Source organism: Canis lupus, chromosome 1 (assembly GCF_011100685.1).
Source record: "Canis lupus familiaris isolate Mischka breed German Shepherd chromosome 1, alternate assembly UU_Cfam_GSD_1.0, whole genome shotgun sequence".
Taxonomy (NCBI): domain Eukaryota; kingdom Metazoa; phylum Chordata; class Mammalia; order Carnivora; family Canidae; genus Canis; species Canis lupus.
Window position 1 is genome coordinate 29,072,100 of NC_049222.1, and position 17,881 is coordinate 29,089,980.

Sequence of the window (17,881 nt, forward strand, 5' to 3'; positions counted from 1 at the left end):
CCCCTAGTTTGACCTAGGCCCTCTCCTACTGTCTCTCCCTATTCAATGACTACTTCCACTTTCAGTACGTTCTCAGTGTGGGGTCCTGTCCTTAAAAAGGTAATCTTGTCTTGTCAGGTCTGTTTTGAGATTTCACTGGGGTAAACTCCAATCTCTTCAATCCTTACTATGGGTATTTTGCATTGACCTAGGGAGAGGACAAAAGTCCAATTGAGTAATTTGAGATTCTGCTTTTCCCAAGTCAGTCAGATGCTACTGCAGTTCTTCCTTCTATTCATGTAAAAACCGTTACTAGGCAGATTGGTGGTTTCCCCAGCTGTTATTTGGAGGTTTCATCACCCAGTTTAAATGCAAATGATATCCAAAGGTATTTGGTTTTTGCCATCCAAATGTATTTTTCCAAAACTACTAGTACATTATAGTTAATCATCATACTATGTTCTGGATCCCTAACACCAAGAATTTTTTATTCATCTTTACACCCAATGCCAGGCATACTTTTTCAGTGAATAAACGAAAGGAAAGAGGCTGCAGCTGATTTGGACAATGGCTAAAAAGTTATGTGTACCCAATCTTGCCACTTGCCCAACAGAGCCCCATTAGCTTGTGCCACAAGCCTAATTTTCTGGTGACAGGCAAACTCAAATTAATTATCTTAAGTAGTGGGACAGAATACAAGTTAACATTCTATCAAACTAGGAAATAGCTTCTCCAACATCAATGATAGGGTCTCATGAAAATGTGATGTCCGAATTGGGATGTACCTGCTCAGAAAGTTCATTTAAATAATACATTTCAAAAAGAAAAATATTCAGGCCATCTTCCTTTTGTTCTGCCTATGCTTAAAGCCCCTCCTTAGAGGTAGTACTAAAGCAGTACATTAAACCAACCAGTGCTATTTAAAAGATGACACACCTTTTAAAATTAATCAAACCTTTACAATTATTTATTCAAACATTTTAAATATTGAGAGCAATTAAGACCAAGATTTCCCTTGATATTAAACTATTTTAAACTCTCCTGAAAATCCCGTTTTGTATTGACAGAAAGTAATAGGAGTTAAGACCTACTAACTGTATTTCAATGTCTACTATATATCTATATTAATATCTACACTATAAATTGCTATTTGCTTGCAGTGATATAAAGTCTAAGTTAAATTTAGTCTAAAAGCAAGATTTCTTTTTATTTCAACCTTTAATTTATTTGAAAGAAGATCTAGGTTATGCTTAGTATTTGAATCCAAAAGTCTTAAGCAGACCTCTATAACTACTCATTCTACTTTTGAACAAAAATAACTACAGCTAGACTTCTCTAAAAGCATAATGGTGAACTGCTGCTTGATTTTTCTGGTTCCCTTTTTTTAGAAGATTCATATGACTTCATAGATTCTGTAATCTGTTTTCTGATACAATGTTCACAAGTAGGTAAGCCTTGACTTGTCAATCACTTAAAAAGAGTTGGGTAAAACCTAGAACACAGAAAAAATAGTTAAAGGATGACCTTCCAGTCTTACTCCACTTCTGAATCACCCAGTCAGCTATACATCAATGCTCTTTGCATTTAGCCCTTTTCATTTTTAGCAATAATCAACTCATAATTTTCAATACTGTCATGGCCCCAGTAATTGGACTAAAAATATTCTAAATCAAAAATTCCAAGTGACTGATTTGGATTACAGCTAATCAATTACAGCTCTAACAAGCTATTTGCCTTCCAAAGACTTGATATATATCATAAAGAAAATGGCATAAGTCTTAAAAAACAAAAAGTCTGATAACTACATTCCTATCACATCACTGAGGAAATGTAGCAATATGCAGTATTTCTTTTTAATTATCACTGGTAACTTTAGGTGATAACAATTTAATAAAGCAAGCACCTGAGAGTTAAAAGGTAGCTCTTAAGTAACCCAGAGAACCAGGAAAAAAGTTCAGTTTCAGGCAGCACAGCATTCCTGACAAGAGATCCAGATTCTCTATACTTCTATAAGCAGAAACCTTGCTTTCAGAAGCTAGCTAATCTACTTGTCAGGGCACTTAGGTAGCTCAAGCAATAAAGGTTAAGCATCCAACTCTTGATTTTAGCTCAGGTCATGATCTCAGGGTCAAGAGATTGAGCCTGGTGTGAGGCTCCATGCTCAGCAGCAAGTCTGCCTGAGATTCTCTTTCCCTCTCTGCCCTTCCCCCAACTCGTGCACACATGCTTTCTCTCAAAAAAATAAAACATCTCTTTAAAAAAAGAAAACCTAAAATAAAATAAAAATAAAAAAGAAAAAAAAAAGAAAACCTAATTGTCAAATATTAACTCATTGAGTTAATATAAGTCTATACACCTATGGCTCTGGTTCTATCCTCTAAATATGGAACATGCTAAAATGGTATGGCTGGACAAAGTAATATAAAAGGTTCTTCCTGGTCCTAGAGAATTTCAATTTCAATTTCAACTCTATTTCCTCTTTTAAGGGAAACCCCTTTAACTACTTGAGGACTGCTATCAAGGACCCATCTCTCTCATCATTGCTCTATACTATAGTAAATAAACCTTCTCCATCAAGAACCCATCTCAGTGACCATTTCTCTAAACATTCCTTTTCCAACTATTGACATGACACTATCTTAGACCTCAGGCTCCTGGTTCACCTTCCTTTAAACATACTCTTTACTCTTAAAAACATGGTACTCCAGGGCAGCCCAGGTGGCTCAGCGGTTTAGCACCGCCTTCAGCCCAGGGTGTGATCCTGGAGACCCAGGTTCGAGTCCCACGTCGGGCTCCCTGCAAGGAGCCTGCTTCTCCCTCTGTGTCTCTGCCTCTCTCTCTCTCTCTCTCTCTCTCTCTGTGTGCCTCTCATGAATAAATAAGTCTTTAAAAAAAATAAAAATATATTTTAAAAAACATGGTACTCCAAAACAATACATAAGAGTGACAAGAGCCATGTATAAAAATATAAGTGATCTAACTCTTCTGTTCACTGCGATCTGAAATCTCTTCCATTCATATTTTAAGGCAGCTTAGACTGTATTAGGTTTTAGCAGCAGCCATAAAATAAATTGGCTTATATCAATCAAATCTCTATATGTACACAATTATATCATGCTTTTATTATACATTCAGTATATATGTATGTATAAATTCATACATTTATTTCATATTTATAGTATGTATGCCATACATGATGCACAATGCTAAGCACTAAACATTTATTCTGGGAAAGGAAGACATTTAAATCAAGTAAGCTGCTAGCCTCAAAGAATGCTATATTCAATGAGGACCAAAAAAAATAAGTTTAGAATTTTTGGTTAATGTTTAAGATTTGAAGACAGGTAAGTGAACAAGGGGTAGGTAAAGCACAAAGACAAAAGACCAGCTCATGTTGTTCATCCTAACAGTTTAGCAATGGGAAGACACTGAAGGGTTTTAGCTTAAAACGACATTAATTTTACAAATGGAAAACATCCCACAGATGGCAACTAAAGGTTGAAATTAAAAGGTCAAGGAGTTCAAGTTAGAGTTTATTGACTGCAGCAGTTGAAGTATCTTCACCACAGTATTATATGGGTCAAAAGCAGACAATACTTTGATTCTGATATATGAGTATCATCACTAAATGTATGCACAGACTATAACTACATATAACATTAACCAGTTAAGTGTTGTCTTTTATTGTAATTTTCTTATCATGCTTACACTTGGTGATGATATTCAATTTCTTTCAAAAAATTCAAAGTATACTTAACACTTCCCTCAAGGCAGCTTTAGAAGTACCCCAATAAAAAATTTAGTTTTCTCTTTTTGGTACATTATTATGACCTTCTATAGTCAAGGGCTAGATAAGGTTAACAAGTAAACAACTATTTTGGAGGATGAGAATGGTATTCTTTTTTTGTTGCTTTATACATTCCCTGAAATTCGCCATGACTATGATAGTACCACAAAGTTATCATTGCAAAATACACAGGTCCTGCTGTGAATTTAAGTCCTTCCATGCCACCTAATTTTAAGGTGTACTTAATTATCATCCACTTTTACTAAAAGGGATGCTCACCAAGAAGCGGGCAAAGCCAAAAGATTACTACTAAGAAAAATCAGATTCTGATTCTTAGAAGAAGAGCATTAAAATCCACTTGCCCAACCCTCTTCTACTTGCAAGAATCAAGATTATCTTCCATATTTTACGGGTGATATAAAATCAGTTCACTGTGGTAAACCATCTAAAATGTCTGCCAGAAAAATATTTTTCTTATGCAGAGATTATAATTAAGGCACATTACTTGAGATTTTTTTTCATAGTAGTGGTAAAACACCATCCTAACACCTGCATTCCTTTTTTAACCAGTAGGATCCATTTTTAAGATCTAGAGTATTAGGTTACATAATAGAGAACTAGAAGACTTAAATGTATGTACAACTTTGGCTTTGCTTACATGGTCAACACATACTAATCATTACTGAATGTTTCAGAAGCATGAGAAACAGCTCATAAATCTATACAATCTCTAAGGCTCTTGAGGAAGACAATGGAATATAACTACTTTCCATATATTCCTGGAATCTAAGAAATTGATAACAAATCTTGTTGACTTGGGGTCCCTGGATGGTGCAGCGGTTTAGCGCCTGCCTTTGGCCCAGGGCGCAATCCTGGAGACCCGGAATGGAATCCCACGTCAGGCTCCCGGTGCATGGAGCCTGCTTCTCCCTCTGCCTATGTCTCTGCCTCTGTGTGTGTGTGTGACTATCATAAATAAATAAAAATTTAAAAAAAAATAAAGTTAAAAAAAATCTTGTTGACTTAAAACTCATTAGCATACACTCTTAATTTGTAATATCAACCTCAGTGAACTGAACATTTAGAAATTAGATCCTTAACATTCAGATTTAACAATGGTTTCAACTACTTGAAACCCCAAATATATGGTAACATAATATTCTAAAATTTTGTCGAAGGACATATCAGGATCTACTATTCAGAGTAGACTAAGTCTAGTCAAATAAAATCCCAGGATAATTTGTCCCGGGACAAATTAGACAATTTTCAAATTTTATTTCTCCAACTGCCTTCCCTATTTAGCAACTTCAAAAACTGAAACAGGTCTCTCTACTTCTGTGTGAAAGGAATACTGTTCCACATAGAAACAAAGTACTCCCAAAAGGATTCCAATTGAAACCCAAAGAGAAAAAGAAAAAAAAAAAAACTACATTAAGCCATAGAGCAAAAAAAGTTAAAGGTCCCTAATAAATAAGCATACTTTATTTAATGTAGGAAAGTGATATATAACATTAAAATAAACTACCATGGTTAACACAAAAAATATGTGTTTGTCACATATTTCTGCTCTTGTTTAAAGTTGACAAAAATGGTCCATTTAATGTTTCAAATAATTTCTAAGAGGGGCATGGTAAGAATTATACCAGATCTTACTCAAAATGAACAAGTCTAACAAACAAAAACCCAATCTCTTTTTAGTTAATGAAAACTAGTTTTTTAAAAGAAGAGAAATAATACTGATTCTTTGTAATATTATGGCTAAGAAATTCCTGTATTAACACAAGAACTGGAGGACTAGACTAGAAACCTTGAATTTCTGTATTCTCTAATAATAGCTTGGAATCATCTACCATAAAATGTCCCATTTCCAGGAAAAACAAAAAAATAAATGGGATTTGAGGAGTTTTATAAAGTATTTATCAACCTCCCAAAAAGCCACAACATACCAGTAACTTTAGCAAGAGGAGATGGTATTCTAAACTCTATGAATAGGCCATAGAAATCGGTTGTATAGAACAGACACAAAAATAGTCCCAAAATCAGGTAAACAAACAACAGCTATTACCACTTATGACATTTTATTGGCATATGACAATTTACAAGGGTCCCTGTTGCAATTTACATCACACTGAGTAAGAATCGTTTAGCCATCTACATTCATTCGTATTGGGTAATATTTTTACTCAAATTATAATTCCCAACACTTGATTTTAACTGTGACAAAAGGGAACAAATAGTAATTCCTTAAAGTCAAATTCAACTGGAAAAGCATATTTTGCTATTTTATATTAAAATTCCTAGGATTTTGAAAGGCATACACACCTAAGGACTGAGTCATGGCCTTCTTAAACAGCTTTCTTAATTCTTTCTGGAAATATCCTTTGGTTCATTTTTATTTTCCTTCTCTGGGCAAAAGGAAGTCTGTTAATGCAGGTATTAAAGAGTTATTTTCTGGCATTTGTTAACAAATATCCTTATCAAGAGGAACCATTCAGCTTTATAACACGTTGTGAGGTGTGGAGTTAAATTGTGGCTTAAAAAAAACACAACAAAGTCTTTCATATGCTTGGCTCTGAAAAAGAAAACATCCACAATAGCATCCTATTGCAGAGTTCTATCACCCTTCCTACTAAATTCTGGTATAATCCTTTTCTCAATTTTGTTTAATAGAAGTAACCAAATTAATAGAAGTATTTATTTAGGTTAAAAGCAATGCATTTGCATTTAAAATGTAACTTGCTGATAGGACTTAAGGAGCTTTATTCCCACTCTCTATTAAATAATTTCTTGGCAAATTCCTGTTCTCCTATTGTCTTAAGTGGAAAAACAAAACTGCACATTTACAGTCATGCACAGACTCAGTATCTAACCAAATAATAACTGTTAAAATAAAAGCTAAATTTACTTGTATAAAATAAAATGGTTGTGAAAAGTCTCCTGGTGTTGAAGATTAAATCCATGTTGCTTTTTAGCATGTGATTAAGTATTATTCTGACTAGGAAAATATTAGCTGTGTCCTGATTAATGCAATTACAAACTTGCTTTGACAGTATTTCCTCTGCTCTGTAACAATTTCAGAAAAGTCAAAATAGGAGAAATCATGCAATCACTAAGGATCCTAGGGCCATACATTACATATACTGGAATTTTGTTTTCGTATTTTTCCTTCTTACAGTTCTTAGCAAATGCCCTTGGCTGCAATCAAGGTGCTAGCAGCACTGCAAATCAGCAAGTGAGGATGAAAGATTCATGTACTTAAGATCTCTGAAAGTTTACATTAACAGAATAAGCATTACCTCCTTTTAATGCAAACATATACAACTAATTTGGTTGCTGAATTAACAAATAAAATTTAACTACTTTTATATATGCTCATAGAGCAGACAAACTTAACAGGGAAAATGACTATTTTGGATTTTCATCTTAGCTAACAGCATAAACATAAAGGTAATTCACATCTGAAAGATTATCTACCTGAAGAATAGAACCTTTGGGAAGAAAAAAGAAAAAGCCATTTTATAGACTGCAACTGAAATAGGGAAAAAAGTAAAACCAAGTTAGACCAATGCTGCAACAAACTTCCTGTCAAAACTTTTTATTGAAAAACAAGTTACTTAAAATACTACTAATTAACAGTATGTTTTATTTCCCTATTTTTCCTTATAGTTAGACTACAAACTAATGTTACAGCTGTCCAGAAGCTCAAATAAATATGTTTAAGATATGAAATCAGGTACATCTTTCTAATATATCAAGTTATTCTGCAGGATAATCCTCTTCCATACCAAGACCAGGATTATAGGTTTTGTTCTGTTTCATTTTTTTAAAGTAATACGTTTGGTAGGAATGGATTTTTAATTGCATTATCACAGACCAGTTCCTCTGTCAAAAAGATTAGCTAATATCTAAGACCATGACTCAAACTTTCAAATAAAAATAGAAAGGAACATTGAATTTTGAGCCCAAAAAGTAAAGGATCCTAAGAATGGTTTTTATAGGCCACTGCTTAATTTCAATTAGAAAAAAAATTCTCATACTTTTGGATCTTTAAATAGCTTTTACATTTTAGCTATTGGTAAAGCTTTTTTTCTGTTCTTAAACATCTGCTGACATGTTAAACTAGTTTAGTTTACCAAAGTAAAAACCTTTTCTGTGGTACACCTCAAAAGTTAGTCACCCTACAACGTAGTGTGTTTGAATTAAGGAGAATGTTAAACAGATGTATACAGTTAAAATAATTAGTGTGGTCTCTATAAACAACCTCTGTTCAGGGATTCGTATGTAGAGCTAACGTTTACTTCAGAAGAAACATTAACAAACAGGGAAGGAAGAGAATCAGAACTTTCACAGAGCTGTACTTGACCATATCTTATAGACAAAGCGAATTACAATGCATGTAACAAAAACAGTAAAAGTATTTTTTAAAAGTTGATAGTTACAAATATGGTACGTAACAATTTTCTACTTTATTTCAGTACAATTTTCAACATACAGTCTACTATTTTTCAAGATATTTGAAGACTTAAAACAAAATTTCTATTGACTACTTGCAAACAGTAAAATTTAAGTAAAATGCTTACATTCTTATTTGAAAACAAAAATCAGGTAAAAAATGGTGGGTGCAAGTTCTGCTCTCTGTTGCAATCTCACTTCAGATTTACTATTCCTAAAAAAACAAAGAGGAAAAAAAGGATTAGCAAAAACGTGGAGAATGAAAATGATCCACAATAATCACTGTCCCTAAACAGGAAATAATTAACTAATTGGCCCACCAAACTATACTGAAGAAAATGTGTCAGAATCACTAACAAGTTGAAATTTGTACCTTTTCTTCTTTGCGTCTGTCCTTCTTTTCTTCATTATTTTCCATGGTCTCTTCTTCATCTTCAACAATCCCGTCCCCTTGGTATTTGTCATGAGTCCATTTTGGACTGCTACCTGATTTTTTGAAGTTAAAGCGCCCTCTGCCACGTTGAAAAGTACCACGACCTCTTCCTCTTTTGGCCCAATAATCCACACCATCATCTCTGTCATCATGCTACAGAGAGGTTAAAAACAATCATCACTAAAATGTCTTTCAAAAAAAATGATCATATTCCCCAATCATATGTCATGGTACAAATCTTTGGAAGACTAGGGTTATGTGAGATTGGTAACGTTCTAAAACACATTAAAACAAAGCCAATAACACTGAGGTTTTGGCAAAAATATATTCCATTATGAAAGCAAATAATTACATCTTACTGCACTGAGAGTTGTCCAGACAATTTTTTGGACAATCTCAACTGCTAAATTACTGCCAACTTTCAAAATTTTGACTTTTTTGCAAAATTTCCATTATTTTAAATGTAAGTCCACTTGTTAATATACTGCATGTCAATGAGGTAAAATAACCAATAATTTTCCCAAAAAATTACTAGTCATAAAGACATTACAAAGTCATAAAAATATAACACTATAAAATTTATTAAGTGGCATGAATTATACCTTACATACAGGAACAGATTTTAAAATCCCCACTGAGACTTAAAACTAAATCAATGTATATTACACATCAATTTTCTAGGCTAGAGAATTTCAAATGCCAATTCATGAGAGCATGGTCCCTAGAGTGATATCTCAACTTATTTCTTCTTCACGAACATTAACTACTGCAGCTTTTTATTACTTTTAATTAGTTATTATTTTAGCCTTAACTTTTCATTAACTATATCCAAATACAGATATTCCCCAAATTACAAACTGCTCCATTAATCAAAATAATCTGCAAACTTGAAAAGCACTTTACTTTGTGGATAAGTGGATGAGTACCACACCCGAAAACAAAAAAGCCAACATTCTCCTGTAATTTAATTAATTGCTGACCACCTCAAACTTAAAGTCTCAAGTTTGTCACCTATAAAAAATGGAAAATAAGGCAAGATAATGTCCCTTAATGAGACAATAAGTATAACGTAAACAATGTTGCATAATCTATGCAACACCTGACCAGCTATCCAAAAGTCACTAAACAAAACTTTCAAGTATTACATGATATAAGCACCTTTTCCAAAACACAAAATGTGCCTTTGTGCATAATTCATGTAATACACATCACCCTCCTGGCATGAATTACAAAGCTCAGTTCCGCAAGTAACACACCATGCAGAAAAGCAGTTACCAATTTCTATTCATCTATCTTTACAAAACCAATGAAAAAGGACTAGCTAGAGTTTGTCTGGCTCCATAAAATGAATTTAGGAACTGTCAAAGTGTAGATTACAGAACGTCACAAAGTTTAATTAGAAACCTGAAATAAAATATTTTAAAATACTCTGCCACTCGAAATGATACCCACACAACTACATAATTTCAGACTCCCTTTTGGTATCAGAACAACCAATTCTAGAGTTTGTGGCATTTACACAGCATTCCATGCATTTGTGGGAAGCAAATGGGTAAACAAAAGCTCTGTGGCTTTGCTTCCTCATTTTAAAAATGGGAGATAGCCATGAAGGAACACAGATATCTGGAATAATTGCCCAGCCCAGTGTATGACAAGCAAGTACTCAAAACAGTGGTAATAATGTTTACTAAGAGTAAGACACTGTTCTAAGCACTTACCATGTATTTATACTCATCTAACCCTAAAATACTGTTAACTAATCCCCCTTTAGATATAAAGCAATTGAGGCACAGAGAAACTAAGTTACTTGCCAAGGCCACAAAGCTAGTCCTTTACACTACTCTTTAGGATTATCACCCATAGAATACATTTCCCAAATATCTTGGTGGCAGTAAATGATTACCATATAAGGCAGCTAAGTTCCAGAAATAGAAAAAAGAGGCAAAGCCAACACTAGAGTTAAACTAGCCATTATCCTTAAATATCCAATGATCTGAAACCATATAAAGAAAACAGCAGCTAAATTAAATTGTATCTCTCAGAAGATATCCTGGCAGCTATGGAAGTAACACTCTGATACTAAGCATAGTGAGATCATAGTATCTTAATCCTCAAATTCTAATTTCTGAGATTTTAGTCCTGCCTACAATTTTTAAAAATTAATTACTTCATATGATAAAGGGTCAGAGAAGTGAGGTAGTTATAATGCACAAAACAAAGGAGGTCATATTAGAACAAGACCTTCTGGGGGCAGCTGAGTGGCTCAGTTAGTTAAGTGTCTGACTTTTGATTTTGGCTCAGGTCATGATCTCAGAGTCCTCCATCTGGCCCAGCGCTCAGTGGGGAGTTTGATCAAGATTCTCTCTCCCCCAGCCACCCCTCTCCTCTCATATGTGCCCTCCCTTTGTTCTCTCAAATAAATAAATAATCTTAAAAAAAAAAAAAAAAAAGACCTTTTGAATCCGCTTATCTCTTCTCCACAGATTGATCAAGTTTCAAAAGGTTAACTGATCAAACCTCCTACCTTCTACCCTAAAGCTCCTTCCCTACCATGGATTTTTCTCTTCCTCAGAAGACATCAACTCAACACTGAGAACCTATCCCACTTTAGTACTTTCCACTTGTTCCAACTCTTCACATATCCACCCCTCCACAGAATTTCAGGTTCTAAGATAGACTATCTTTCCTGGAGTACTTATTATTAAAAACATTACCAAATCTTTGCATATATCCAAGTTGAAAGATGAGAAATTTCAGAAAAGAACAAATGTTACTATTATTCAATATTGGAGAAGGAATGATAGAGTGCTTTCAGAACTCTGACTCTGGAGCCCAAGGCATGGTTTCAAATTCAAAGTTCTACTAGCCATATAACTTTGGTCAAGCTGCTCAATCTCTGTAATCCAGTGTTTTTCTTCTGTAAAAGTGGAATAAAGGACTCATCTCAAAATGATTTTTTATACTCATGAATTAAGCTTATATTTGTAAAACACTCAGACACCTAGCACAGTACATATGCTCAATAAATGTTATTAGAAGTTCCATGTCAATTATTCTGAAAGAACCTAAGGGAACATCTACAGGTTTTCAACCTCATTTCTTCTGAATATTTTTTTTGCATGAATGTTTTTATTTATATTTATATTCTCAACAGTAACTATCTATAAAATACCTTTGCAAAAGTAAAATCTTTTAAATTTTAAATATCCATGTAGAACTCAGAGCTGTCATTTAAACGGCTTATTAATTAAGAACCAAAATAATTAACTGTGGGAACTGACATGAAAAAATGATTAATATTTTAATTTTACTTCTAATGAATAGTCTCTGACAAATGCATGTTTTATATAGAAATGAAGGTTTTTAAGATCTAGCCCAGAATAGCAACATATAAAGAGGTTACTACTTATAAGTTGCTAAATTCTTAAAATAACTCACATTCTTCTTAATCAGTAAAACTACCACCTAAATGCCAAACTGAAATGTTCCAATGTAAGATAAAAATTACACTACCAGATTCTGAAAAAATGCCATTAAAAAAAAATGTAGGTCTCACCTTAATTTAGTATTTGAAAACATTCAAAATACTAAGTAATTACCATCTATCTAATTCACCTTTCATTTCCCTCTTAACTTTCTGACTTTTAAAACTTAAGTCTACTTCTCTGGCATTCTTTTTTAAATGAATAGTGTGCATTTTTATTATCGCTAACTCCTCACCCCACCTTTCACAGAAGGGCCTTTTTCTCTGACTAGGTGATTTTATCAAGGCTTTTAATTGTGTTCTTGAAGATGAGGGCTCCTAAATTTTTTTCTCTATAGATCTGCCTTAGCAACAATACATTGCATTATCTGCACTTAATTTCTCCTAAGCACTTGAAGAACAGAACACTTAATTTTCTCCTCAAATTGGATTCTTACCCCTGTATCCCCTATCTTAGATCCCTTCATCTCACTACCAACACCCAACTAGAGGGTCCTTGAGTTAAGTCCTCATAAATGTTAACTTTTTTAGTATCTAACCCCTTAGTTCTGATATTCAAAAACTCTCAGATCTATACAACCATGGTTTTTCTAAACTCTGGTTAAGATCCAAATTTACTAAAATATTATACCCTTCCACAACTTGGCTCCTACTTTTTTCTTAATTTTACCAAACTTACACCAACCATGTAGCCACAGAGTTCTATCTCAGATGTTTTACTCCTGCAATCTGTAGTACACCTGGCCTTTCTTTTACGCTCAAGATTCAAGCCCAGTTCCTCTATATAGGGTCTCCTTATCAATCTCTCCTTTGAAACAACCCTCCATTTCCTGCTTGGGAGGAAATCCACCACATGTATTTAGAATTTATTTGCTCCAGCCAAGAACTAAAATATTTGTTTTTTGCATTCATAGTACCTAACATAAACAAAACAGCAGTCTGTAAATACATAAAGTCTTAGATCAAAAAGCAGAACTTTTAAACTTTCCTATGACTGAGTAAAATGTCTTTCACGGTCCACACAGCCAACTCAAGCAATTCAAACAAGCATAAATTTCCCCTTATAGGAGCATATATTGCATAAACATTATGCATAATACACTTTAAAATTTTTGTCAGACTTTGGTCATTAAAGTACCCAAGACTGTCATACAGAAATTAATTTTTGATTGCCCATTCTTCAAACAATAAAGATCTACTTCAGCATATAGCTCTTTCTAATCAGATAGGTTTTAGGAATTCAGATGTATTCAAATATATTCATAAAAAAGGAAAATAAAAGACAATTCTGTAAATCTAGTATTATTTTCCTTCTTGCTTCTGCAAAACAACTAATCCTCAGAACCAGTCTCTGAAACATGACTTCTCTGAAAAGCTGTAAGAATAAATACTTCTGGTAATAGCTTTGGTATTTTCCTAAGTGTCTATAATGCTGAACCCTTTTCTCGCATATCAAACTGCAGAAAATTTCCACCATTAATTACGCTAGAAACTCTTTCAGGACCCATCTCCTCTACTTCCATTTGTTAGAAAACTACTTCAAAGGGAATTGTATCATAAAGAAGCACCAAATTAGTGTTGCTAGCAACTTTTCCATGTGATTTTTCATCTTTTATTCCAATGGAAGTAATCATAATCAGCCTTCCTGAGATCCTTGTGTTACTGTGAAAGAATTTTCTTTGTCCTTCATTTAAACAGACAGCTGTGATGATGGAAGTTAATCTTAATGAAAAGTTTCTATAACTGTTGTCTTATAGACAGATATGAAACATACGTTAATGTTCTACTCTGAATATGGCTATCAAATCAGGTACATTTTTAGTTTACCCTGATCAGCCTATAGGTGCTATCAATGAAGTATAAACAGGACCAAAGGGACCCACATTTTCAAAACTTCGAATCATCTGGGTAATGAATTTTAAAAGGTTTCCTGCATTATGGTGAAAACTTCTCATAGTAGTGGATACCTGTACTCAAATGTATTCACCCAGTATGCTTTGAAAATTAATGCAAACCAAATAAACACAGATTTCTAACACCCACCAAGAAGTACTTCTTGCTCTTTGGGGTATATTCTGGATCCCATTCCTCTTCCTTCGGTCTCTTTTGAAAAGTAGTATTTGAGTTGTTTGGACCAGTATTTGTCCCAGCAAAAACTCCTCTGGCTCTTCCTCTGCCTCTAATTCGAAACTGATTAACATTAACAAAGTTGTTTAGTAATGCAATCAAAAGGTATTTAGTTACATGCAAACTCTAATTTTACTGCAGTAACAAAAAACATATTCCCTAATTTCCTTCCTAAATCTCTAATTTCATAGCCACTGAGGATGGAAAGGGTGGCTATTTTATATTACAGGCAAAAAAAAATCTGCCTACTGAAAGTTGAATAGGTTAAGAAGAAATGCAGTCAATCTAAATATTAATATACTGACTACAGTTTCATGGCATGGACTAGTATTTTTAAACAATGAAGTTGGGTTCTTTTCCCCTTTTACTAGCCAAAAGAGTTGTCTAATTCTTTGAATTATCAAAGGAGTCCCAAGTGTTCAACTACACCTATTACCATTTAAGCAAACCTCTTCTCTTTCCCAAATAATCTAATTAATAAAACCCTACTAATAATTGAATACTCGCTTACGGCTGGAATCTGAATATAGAAATTGAAGAGTCAAGAAGATGCACTACTATGAAGTCATTAAACTAATAATTACAAAAATTTATGCAAATATGGGGATAATATGTGTGCTATGTAGAATAAAAAGAAAAGTTATATGATTTCTATGATTATACACATATAAACAATTACTGGAAAGCAAAACAGGCAAGGTACAAATCGTTGTAATACAGAGATTAGGGTGTTTCTTTTTTTTAACGTTTTAAGGTATTTTTTCAAAAACTAAGTGATTAAAGAACTGGATTTCAATCACTAACTTTACTTGACTCTTGGGTCTTTATATACTAGGTAGTTATTGTTTCCGAAATTTAAAAAGTATCTAATTTATATATAGGTGTGTGTTTTTTTTATTAGACAAAAACACTTATTTTTACTCTGTATATAAAGAAAGCATCATCCCAGCTCCAGCCCCTCCTCCCAACTCCTAAATGCATTTCTTAATGAAGATAAATACCATTTCACTTTCCAAGACTATTTCTGACTGTAGGAGTAATGACTCACAACAGGGTCTAAATCATGTATTTTTAACTTTCCTTATGCACAGTGCTCTAAAGTTCTACCAATAATCAAGGTATTTCTATTACTTACAAAGGTTCCTCGCGGTCGGCTAACTCCTCCAAAGCCTGAGTATTCTTTCAGTTCATGGTGAGTTTTAAATTCTTCTTCTCTTTCCTTCTTACTCTCCTTTTCTTCTCGAGAACTGGGAGAAGAAGGTGATGCTGAAGAGGATGAAGATCGAGAATGATCTTGCTCTCTACTTTTATGTTTACTGCAAAATAAACAAAGAAAACAAAAAAATATGTGCTATTTTAAAAAAGATAAAGACCCTGTTGAATCTTATAATAAAAGGGATATTTTCAAGTCAAAAAAAAAACAAACTATCCCCTATTAAAATTATCATATAACTAAAACAATTGGGTGTTAAAATTTGACACAGTCTGTTTCCATTCTCCTTCAGTTATTTTTTTTTACATGACTAATGAAAAACATGCTATGGCCTGCTAGTTAAAAACTAGCAGTCTGGAAACTTCAAGAATAAGGTTCAGTTCTTCAATATTTTTAACTTTTTTGATGTAGTTATTTTAGGAAAGAAAAGAAGAGTAGGAAAAAGTAAGAATGTTCTTAAGGCCAAGTTTCAAAATGACTGCAGTTTGTACACCCTGGGTGAGAAGAGTTGGTACAATTTGGGCCATAACTCCATTATAGAAATAAAAAGCAATATGACATACAAATACCAGTCATAAGTTAAAAAAAAACACGAGTAAAATCCACCATTTACCTAATGAATACCAAGAAAACGATTATCTATGATACTGAGTATTCCTACTATTTATTTGACTCTATGATGATCAATTTTAACATGGTTCTAATGCAACACCCGAAAAGGTCATACCTGAGATAACTCTTACCACTGCTAACAGTATCCATGGAAACATTACTTTGAAAGATTAATACACATTGCTATTTCATAAAAACTAGTCCTTCCTCCCCCCCATCTTCCCATGTTAAACCACTAGATATCAGTTTAAAATTCTTGTACTCTGGGTGTTATGAGTTGAAAAAGTGCGGAATCAAGCATAACGAACCAAAGTTCTTACACAAACTGTTTCTAGAAATGCACTGCATTGAAGTCCAACCTCCTGATGTAGCCTGGATAATAGGACACATTAATTTGTCATTTTTTTTTTCAGTGTTAGCTTGCTATTCCAAAGTTTTTGTCCTCATCCACCATAAGCCGTGTAAAAGACAAATACATTTTTGCTGTAAAACAAATAATTTTAATTGTTTAAATTTAAACATTCGATTACATAGTCAAAATTGAAAGCAATTAAGCTGACAATTATTAAAGGCTAATTAGAAGCTAAAACCTAACTCACACAGTTTTAACAATTACCTGTCATCTTTGTAAGATTTGTATTCCTTGTAATCTTTTGGAGTTTTTTCCTGCTTTCTTGATCCACTGGATTCCCTGGAGCCCTTGGAATCCCCCCGTTCTTTACTTCTTTCTTTTCTCCGACGATCAATGTCATGCCGAAGATCAGCAGAATCACACCTTAATTTTTTATCTCCCTGTAAGAGACAAACGTAAAATACAGAATTCAGGAGACAGATAAGAAAAAAAAAAAATATATATATATATATATATATATAAAGCCAAATTTTATGCCAGTGTCTAAACTGGCATTTTAGTAGCAGAAAAGAGTGGACCATAACATACTACTTCCAAACTTAGTTTTAGTTGTTAAAAAATATGCTTGGTTGTTTTAACATTTGTATACACAGTGCGATGGGACTAGGGAAGTTATGAAAAGCTGATTATCTTGAAAATGTCAAAGGATTTTTGTTCAAAGAAATCCATAACAAACTTTGTATAGTAAGAAGGACATAATTATTTTTCCACTCAGCTGATCCTCATTGTCATTCACTCATCCTTTTCAAATGGTTTTCTTTTTTTTTTAAATAGTTGAATAGTGATAGAGGTTATACTCTATCTGTAGTTGTGGTACAGCCATCTACCTATAAAGTTAAGGGTTTCTAAAAGTAATGGTTCTCATTATTCAAGCCTCATTATCAAAAGTCTTCCCAATAAAAGTTGACCAACCCAATAAAAACCACTTCAAAAAGAAGAACTGTGTAATTTCCATAACATGCAAAGTGGAGTATGATTAATAAAACCAAGTAAGGTTGAATAAGGGTAGAAACAAAGCCAGAAAGAGATTATTCCCAATCCTGTACTCAGTATCTTGGGCCATATACTGCCCTTTCTCAATTCAGGTATTGCAACGGACATTAGTTTAACTGGGTCACAATTCACCTCCTTCTTGTTCCATTGCTTTTTCAAATACTATATAATTTAGGAAGATGGAAAGAGGCATCTAGGAATGAAGAAAAATTATACATCAGTAAGATGCTAAGCAATGTGGACATCCTTGCTAGTATTCAACAATAAGAAGTACTTACTCTGGGAAATCTAGCTATAATATTCAAAAGCATTAATAAAGCTTGAGAGTATAAATGTATCTCCAAATGAGAACTACTCACCTATTTGCTCCCTGGGTAACAAAGTCTAAT

General features: G+C 33.5%; 1 protein-coding gene across 5 annotated transcripts in view; it reads right to left on the bottom strand.

The window, feature by feature from the left end:
* Window positions 1-5,827: 5,827 nt before the first annotated feature.
* BCLAF1 (BCL2 associated transcription factor 1) overlaps window positions 5,828-17,881 on the bottom strand; it is a 29,507-nt gene continuing 17,453 nt past the window's right edge. For 2 of the 5 annotated variants that reach the window (XM_038526111.1, XM_038526110.1), the window contains exons 9-13: window positions 16,704-16,879; window positions 15,398-15,578; window positions 14,179-14,325; window positions 8,592-8,804; window positions 5,828-8,432 (exon numbers count right to left, since the gene is read on the bottom strand). In XM_038526111.1, the coding sequence (XP_038382039.1) occupies window positions 8,427-8,432; window positions 8,592-8,804; window positions 14,179-14,325; window positions 15,398-15,578; window positions 16,704-16,879 (723 nt within the window). In that variant the 3' untranslated portion in view covers window positions 5,828-8,426. Of the gene's footprint in view, window positions 8,433-8,591; window positions 8,805-14,178; window positions 14,326-15,397; window positions 15,579-16,407; window positions 16,571-16,703; window positions 16,880-17,881 lie in introns of those variants that run through there. The other 3 variants (XM_038526113.1, XM_038526112.1, XR_005353548.1) reach the window with 2 other exon arrangements.